The following is an 8,150-nucleotide window of genomic DNA, read 5'->3' as shown; positions in this document are numbered from 1 at the left end:
TGCTAGATAGTTTGTTTGTATGATTCCCACTCGCATTAGCTTCTTCTTCTTCTACCTTTTGTGAGAGAGACCGAATGCAAAGACGAATCTGTATTTGCCTCCATCTATGCAAAGAGAGATCTTCCTTCACCCCTTTAGCAAGGAGCAATCCGGTTAGACAACGGAGGAAGAACATGACAAGCTAGTGCACCCATATCAAGAAGAAGTTACAATTGCTACAACTCTAAGGCAAGGCTCAATGACACACGATTTGGCAAGGCTAAGATAAGCTCTTGCCTTGAACAAAGTTGTAAGCTCAAACCACTAGGATAAAGCCTATGGTACTATTAACTTTACAAAATTCACAAAAAAATAATCGTATCTTGAGCCCTTCACATGAAAATATCAAACTATTCAACCAATTTTTCAAACACATCCACTCAAGGGCAAATGTCCACGTTCTTCGCATGACTATCAAAGATTAATTAAAAGTCAACCAATTTTTCAAACACCATATCCACTCAAGGGCGGATGTCACCTTCAAGTTGATATGGGGAGCTATGTGGACTTTTTTAATTCCATTATAGGACTTGAGAAAACACATCATTACCATTCAACATCCTATTTGACTAGTCTAGGAAAGAATTATCTTGTTTTTGGCATTCTACAACTGAAATTTGTTAGAAGGGCTACATAAAGCTAGTGACATTCTATACATGAGAATATGGCTTTCTATTTTTAGCAACCTTCTGTTTTATCCTCCTTCAAGAGTTCAAAAGAGTTTCTAGGTCGATCCATGCATGAAACGTCTTAGCAAGAGGTTGAATAAGAAAATATAAATCAGAGCACTATTTCTACAATGGCTCATGAGATGAGATACCTTGCACTCTAGCCTAGACCCAACTTTTTGTTAAAATCCTTATAAAATGGATAGTGGGAGACAAGAAACCAATTGACAAACTTCTATACGTTTCCCATGAATTGATCAAGTTTTACAAGGCACAAATGAGTTGTCTATGGACTAGACTTCAAAATAAATATCTGAGACCCGCACAAGACTTCAATACAACCTCCAATTAATTGATTGAGCTCACTCATGGTTCCTTTATAAGCTTGGATCTAGACTTCAAGATGAGGACTAAGTCCCTTGCAAGAACTTTAGCTCCATCTACATTCTCCCTATTTATCTGAGGTCCAGACATTGGATGAAGCACTAAGACCCCTACTGGTCCAAGTGCCCTTTAAAAGCAAATTCATCAAAATTGGGACTAGAATTGAAGATCTACATGTTTACAACCAGACACCAACCACAATAGTACATGTGTTCTGTTTTTTGAATGGCACAAGCAAAAAGTGCTATGCAAACAGCCTTGATTTAATACACACGGTAACAAATTTGTCAAGGGTAATCATACACAGTAGGAAACCATGCATTTGCAGTAATTATACCTTGAAGAACAAAAACTCCACTGCTCGTTTCCAAGTACACTTTAAGGCTTGTTCTATGTTTTCTTTGTAATGGTGAGCCTCAGTTTTTTTCCACATCTTGCACCATTATAAACAAAAGACTAAGCCCCATTTACAAAGCTGTACTGCCTCATCCCTTAGTAGTGCATGTATCACATATTTTGGAATCAACCAAAAATTAAGACTTGACTCAACTTTTCATGACAGCAAAAAGTCCCATGACCACATCAAGAACTTCAATCTTCCCACTTCACATCTCATTTGCACCATCTTGTTACTACTGCATGTGATTCATAACTCAACTCTCTTGTCTCAACATTCAAAAGTGGGACATTCCGTATTATTGGCAATTTTGGTTAACCCTCGTCTACCTTAGCCTGTTCACAGTACAGCAATACAAAGTTCAAACCAAGTGTACCCTGCCATAGAGAAGCACATCATCACTTCCAGTTGAAAACCATGGTGACAACTTTTGTAACTATCTCTGTTACAAAGAAGAAAACATGAAATAGAAGACTCACAAGGTTGGCCACAGACATTGTGTGACGCATAGATAAGGTTCCTCTCTGCCTTGCCATCTTACTGTATCAGGCACCGTGACATAACTTCACATTGGTAAAGGTGGTAAGCTGATCCAGGAGTCTATACTCAGTAACACCATTTGCTACCTTTTCTTTTTGCTTATAGACCTCTGCTCGAAAACAAAAAAAAAATGGAATCAATAGACAAACTACTCAAGCAAGCATGCAGATACGCAAGCCAATTTTGAGCAGGTACCTAATTGCAACTACAAAAGGATCTACTCAAGTCAAAAACACCATTGTCTTCATGCTACGGCAACAAAGACATGGAAAAGGAAATGTGCAGGTAATCGCAACAAAGCGGATGCTAGAAAAGAACTAGTGAGTTCTTGCCTGATGTTCCTCTAGTGCTCACTCCATACACTACAGAGAGCATAATAGCCAAGCCAACAAACCACAAGATCCATAAAACCTTCTCACATTGAGAGAGAGAGAGAGAGAGAGACTTTGGAAAAGAGGAGAAAGTGTATGGAACTAGCTACATTGCAAACATTGGGATTACAATTCGTATACATTGACTAGAGCGAGAAAATGACCCATTACCTGCGGTGTGCTCGACCTTCTTCCAAACACAATTTTCATGCATGGAAAGGTAGATTTAAGGTCAGTATTTATAAGATTCGTCTGACAAAAAGGAGAATAGTGAATAATCAATCAACCAAAATGGTTACACATTGACAAACAGAACAACTGAATCATGCACACCTTCTGTTTGAATTTGCAGCCCATAGAAGAATTCCAGCAGCAACCATCATAGCTCCACCTAGAACCTACAAGGAGAATGGAGAACTCCAAACCATCAGGTTCTTATTCAAATTTTCAAATGGGAATTCTCACGGGGAGCTACTTTGTTGCGAGCATAATGCACGTTTGTTGATGTTCTCTAAGTGTTCATTTTTCATGTATTCAACTTCACAAATGAATTTTAATTCTTGTGAAGTGTCTTCAAATAATGTTCTCTTCAAAAGTATTAATTGTATTTAAAAATAATAAAATTTCATTTTATTTTTATGCTATTATTAATATAATTTGTTGTATGGGTGTGTAGCCTAGCAGTGTGGGTTTGTGACCAGTAAGGGAGAGGTCCTGAGTTTGAATCCCCATAGGCTCCCGGACGGCATCCAGGCCATTTGCAACCATAATTGTACTTCCTTCCGGTGGCTGCCTTCAGGTGGGCACTCATGTTGCTACTACAGAAGGATCTACAAAAGGAGAAGAGGGGGGGGGGGGGGTGGGGGGGAAGGAGAGAACCAAAACAAGTGTATCCACTTGTATCTCCATAACCACTGTATATTCTATATGCAAAACCATGATGGGCAATGCTCACCCGCTTTGTGAGACCATATGGTCCCGAAGATTTGAGCTGTTTCTCCTGTTCTCTTAAGCATGGAATATGCTCTTCACCTCTAGACTCCTCTGCACAAGCCTTGAGTGCAACATCATTTTCTGTTGTTCCAACATCATCCAGGCATTCCACATTGCCCAAAATTAGAAGCTGCTCTGCCGGATTTGTACCAGCACTGCTTTCTTCAACAACCTTGTTTCTTTCTTCTTTAGAATCCATGTCCCCACCTGCAGCAAGTTCCACATGACCTGCCAAGCCAAAGGACACACCATCTTCTTTGCCACTGCTTACTATATTTAAAGAATCTTCTTCTTCTGCCAAAGGTTTCCCCTGTTCATCCGAGCTACTACTTGGGACATTTTTCTTGGAGTGTGGATGAATATTTCCCTGCATCTTACCACCTTCCATGGGAAGCATTTGGTTTACATAGCCAGCATCCTGCATTTGTCATAATCGTCACTTTGACATCCACTCACAAACGCCCTAAGTAAGAACCAAACTAGACAATCTTAGCCAAACAAGGGTTGGTACCTGTGAAAAGGAATTCTCATAGGCTTTAATCTTGGCCTTGACACTGCTTGAAGTTAAGGTTGTGACGCCACATGTTTGTGGAGCATTTACAAAAGATTGTGAAGTCTTGTCTTTGAACCATAGAGAGGTGATCAACGGTGACCCTTTGTAAGTTCCGCAGACTGCCTGATTTATGAGGATAGAGTCTATATTATTTGTATTTTCATCCAGATGTGGAGCATCTGAAGCTAAGCAAGGCTCACACTCCATCGGTTTCTCAACCTCAACTGGATCTGAACCAGTCAGGTTCTCATCATCAGCATTCAAAGATGTTGAGTTTGAACCCATCCCATCCAAATCAAGAGGCATCGTAATTTCACAGAGAGCAGTCTTATCTGGAACTTGTATCAAGGGTGTTGGTGAGATTGACCCTCCCATTGAGCCTTGGGAACTCCAAGGATCAAAATCAAGTGACTTTCGATCACTTGGAGTCCCTCGTATTGATAGGGCATCAGCTGAAAAACCACATACAAGAACATGTCAAGACTTTTAAAGATCACTTACAAGCACTTGAATTTACATCCAGAATGTAGAAACACACATAAAAAAGTAACATTACCAGCACCAACAATATCCCTGTCCTTCTGTTGAGTTGCATCAGCTACTTTTTCCTTAGCAACCTCGTCTGCAACAACATGGTTTTCACCATTTAGACAAGTAAGGTCAATAGCAGAGGACTCGTTAGCATTCGAGATAATTTGGGATGTAGGTGTTTCCTCTGCAGATCTTGCAACTGCTTCAGATGAATTGAGGTTTGGTGGGTTCAATTCCTCTGCCTTTTGCTTTACTTCACACCTTACATTTCTCTCTTTAAGAGCTTTTAGAGTTTCCACAGTTTCATTTTGGCATGAAATATGCAGTGTTTCTGGGGAAGGAGCTAGACCATTCAAAACATCATCCTTATTAGTCTCTCTCCCTGTTATTGTGGGATTCAATATAGCAGGGCTTGCTCCAATATCAACTGCCGACAGCAATGGCTGATTCTTTCCAGACAGCTTTGAGGTTTCTTTCTCTCGTCTTTTTAATGCTGCTGCTCTCTAAACCCAAAAAAAAAAAACCACACTTAAAAATTATAAAACCCCATCCAATGAAAGCCACATCCTAACAACATTTGAATCAACAAGCAGTCAATTACATCAGAAATTTCCAGGACGATGAAGACAACAACGTGCTGAAGGTGCATTAAATGAGGTGCAAGAAGCATCTACGAATGCAGCGCATGCATCAAACGCACGAATCGACTGTCTTGAGGAGATGTCAGGCAAGAAGGATGAATTTGATCCAGCTCAAAAGACCAGGCAGACTGCTAGCTAATGGTAGCGAGAGAAAGCAAGGAGGAGACAGGGAGGATCTCTAGGTCTTGGGGGTGTTTTGAGGAGGATGAAGTGATGGTTCACAAAAGTGAGCATACAACTTCCGAAGGGCTACAAAATGAGAAGAGAGTGAGATTATTTGTGGAGACACTTAAGACGGCAAAGCAGTGCATGGAATGGGCCAGGTCAAGGCTGAATGAAGGGCTCAAGCAGAAAAGCAACGTACATGCAGAGAGTGGACAGCAAAATGTCCTTGTTACACACGAAATTCAGAGGGCTAATGTGGCTAGAGCATAGCTCCCAATTGGATTTGTAGACTTTGTGTCCTTTGAGCTGCTACTCTTCTGTACAGGCTAATGCACGGGTTGGGTGATCTGGAGGTGCCACAAGATAAGGTGGTTCAAGGAGTGCTCTACTTGGGTAAGAGTTTTTTTGATATCCTGCTTTCTAATCATTCTTAACCCTATACATGAGTCCTCAACTTACCAATGATAGGCGTTACGGCCACTACATCACCATGAAACACTTGTTCCGCATGCAAGGCCGGTCCCATCTCCTCGGGTTTGATACCCAACTATTCCGCAAGCTCTATGGAAATGAGATTATCTGTGGCTCCAATGTCAAACAACACTAGAGCATTCTTGTCCCACACACTGTCCCAAGAGAGGCATAACTCTCTAGCCTCAGGTTCTGAAGTGTTTCCCAATACATCGGAAATCCCATCAACCACTCGTTTAGATTTTTCCTTGGACTTTACTTGCTCTTGAGGTCCCTTACGACAACCCGCACATTGGACCGACATGTGCCCCTCTTTGCCACATCTAACACATTTCCCTCCGTTGTGGTAGGCCTATATTTGTTCATTGGTCAAGTTGTGCTTTCCTTTGTACAAGTTTGGAATACCCCTCGGCTTCATAGGCTGAAACCTATTCTTGGAGTTCTCACGCTTCTCAATTACTGAAGACTTTTGATCTCCAAAACTTGTCTTTTTCTTTGGTTCATCTACCATGTAGACCCTGGTAGCATCAGAAGCTGAATGCATCAAATCTTGGATGGTATCATTCGGGCATGCATTCACAAAATCTTGAATGTTGTCATGCAAACCAGCGCGATACTTTCTTAACTTCAATCGTCTCACATGTTTGATGTTTCCATCCGCAATCTTTCCCATGCAAGGTGCACATCATCATCTTCCTCTTACCCTCTCCACGGCATGGAAAGAAAGGGAAGAAAGGTAAGCACAAAGCTAAGGAATTCAAAAGAGGAGGAAGGACGGTGCGGTGTACACCATATGATGAAGCTTATGGTTACAAAGACAAAGCCCTCACTTTTATCCGTCAATTTGATATTTCTTTTGGTTCCGAAAACTATTCGGAGTCATCCAAGATTCGCATGGCTTACATCTTTCGGAGACAGCCAAGGCATGGTGATACCACTGAAACAGGCTTTCATAAGGGCTGCGGCACGGGTGCTTAGCTTATCTTCAAGCAAACAACAATTTTACGCGTAAAACCTTGAGAAAATCTGAAAATAAAAGAGAAATGAAATGAAATGAAATGATATATTAACGTCTCTAAGAGGCCATAGTGGCCTATGAGACCAAAACTGAGAGTACATCTGAAGTTGGTGTCTCATCAAAGAGAACAACTAAATGAGACTAAAAAGTACAATAAACTGATTGTCCTACAGTTATAAGAACTAAACTGTAAGACTCCGAGATGATACTGCGTAGAAAATATTGGAAAATACTGAAAAATGTATATCAGGTAGATCCATGTATGCTGATCAGTTGAAGTGTTGCCCTCTCCTTAGATCAAGTATCTCTGCCATGGGGCTGTCTAGAATGGAGAGGTCGTAGAAGCGAGGTAGGCGCCTCCGATGCCGACTGCATGGATGAGGTCAATGCCAATCGGGAGTACCTCTGCTGAGGGAGCTCCCATAGCCACTGTAAAAAGGTAACTGCCTCGAATAGGGCCTCGGTTACCACTGGTGGGGCACCCAGCTCAGCCCGAACAATCTCATGTGGTACTGACAATTTGCTCTGAATCATGCGGGCAATCATCATAATCAGTGGTCTCTCCATTTGCCTCCATCCCTCATCTATCCCTCTCTGAGATCTCTGATGTATACTAGGTCCCCAAATTGGAGCTCCGTACAGGAGAGTCGTTGTGACAAGCGTATCAAATAGCCACAATTTGGTACGTGGCTCCTGAAACTGTATGTGTGCACACTGCCTCTCAAGTGCTCCCAAGGCTGCATGCCCTCCAGCTAATCTAGCTGCTGCTGCCTTCTTCAGGGAGAAACGCGGTCCTGTGAAAGTAACTCCCAAGTAGACATATGACCTGACGTACTCTACCGGCTCCCCTCGGAAAGTGGACTGAGGCTTTGATCTCGTCACCCATGCCTGTGTGGTGTTAAACACCATAACCTTGATTTTCCCAAGGTTCACTGTCAGATCTTTATCCACACAGAAAGCCTGTAATGCATCCGAGTGTCTCTATAATCCCTCCGGAGAGTCTGAGATTAGAACAATATCATCAGCATATAACAAGATGGGTATCAACACCCCTGCCAGGCATGCCCCTGGGTCTCCCAATCTGTCTACATAATCAGAGACCGCATCAATGTACAGTCCAAAGAGGGTGGGCGATAGCGGGCATCCCTGCTTCACCCCTATCGTGCTGGTCACCCTATCAGATAGTCCGCCTGGAGCTCGGACTCTGCCTGTCACACACTCATACAAAGCATATATCCCCCACTGCATATCCTCCGGTACCTCAATGTCATGCAATCTGTGCATAAGCCTGGCACGTGGTACGGTATCGAAGGCTTTGCGGAAGTCCACAAAGCAGCAATATATCCTTCTCTTATGTGCCCTGCCCTCTTCAATAAGTG

The 8,150-nt window shown here is 42.2% G+C and overlaps 1 protein-coding gene across 6 annotated transcripts in view; it reads right to left on the bottom strand.

Moving 5' to 3' along the window:
• Positions 1–931: 931 nt before the first annotated feature.
• The window catches only part of LOC147639688 (uncharacterized), a 41,769-nt gene continuing 34,550 nt past the window's right edge, over positions 932–8,150 (bottom strand). For 4 of the 6 annotated variants that reach the window (XM_086772759.1, XM_086772771.1, XM_086772774.1 and 1 more), the window contains 7 exons: positions 4,502–4,979; positions 3,904–4,397; positions 3,355–3,810; positions 2,733–2,797; positions 2,571–2,589; positions 1,968–2,137; positions 932–1,865 (listed from right to left, as the gene is read on the bottom strand). In XM_086772759.1, the coding sequence (XP_086628885.1) occupies positions 2,111–2,137; positions 2,571–2,589; positions 2,733–2,797; positions 3,355–3,810; positions 3,904–4,397; positions 4,502–4,979 (1,539 nt within the window). In that variant the 3' untranslated portion in view covers positions 932–1,865; positions 1,968–2,110. The remainder of the gene's footprint in view (positions 1,866–1,967; positions 2,138–2,570; positions 2,590–2,732; positions 2,798–3,354; positions 3,811–3,903; positions 4,398–4,501; positions 4,980–8,150) is intronic. The other 2 variants (XM_086772765.1, XM_086772761.1) reach the window with 2 other exon arrangements.

This window comes from Cibotium barometz, chromosome 3 (assembly GCF_041138505.1).
Source record: "Cibotium barometz isolate CiBa-2024 chromosome 3, ASM4113850v1, whole genome shotgun sequence".
NCBI classification, from domain to species: Eukaryota; Viridiplantae; Streptophyta; class Polypodiopsida; order Cyatheales; family Cibotiaceae; genus Cibotium; species Cibotium barometz.
Note: the sequence above shows the minus strand (reverse complement) of the source record. Positions and strands in the feature narration are given on the sequence as shown.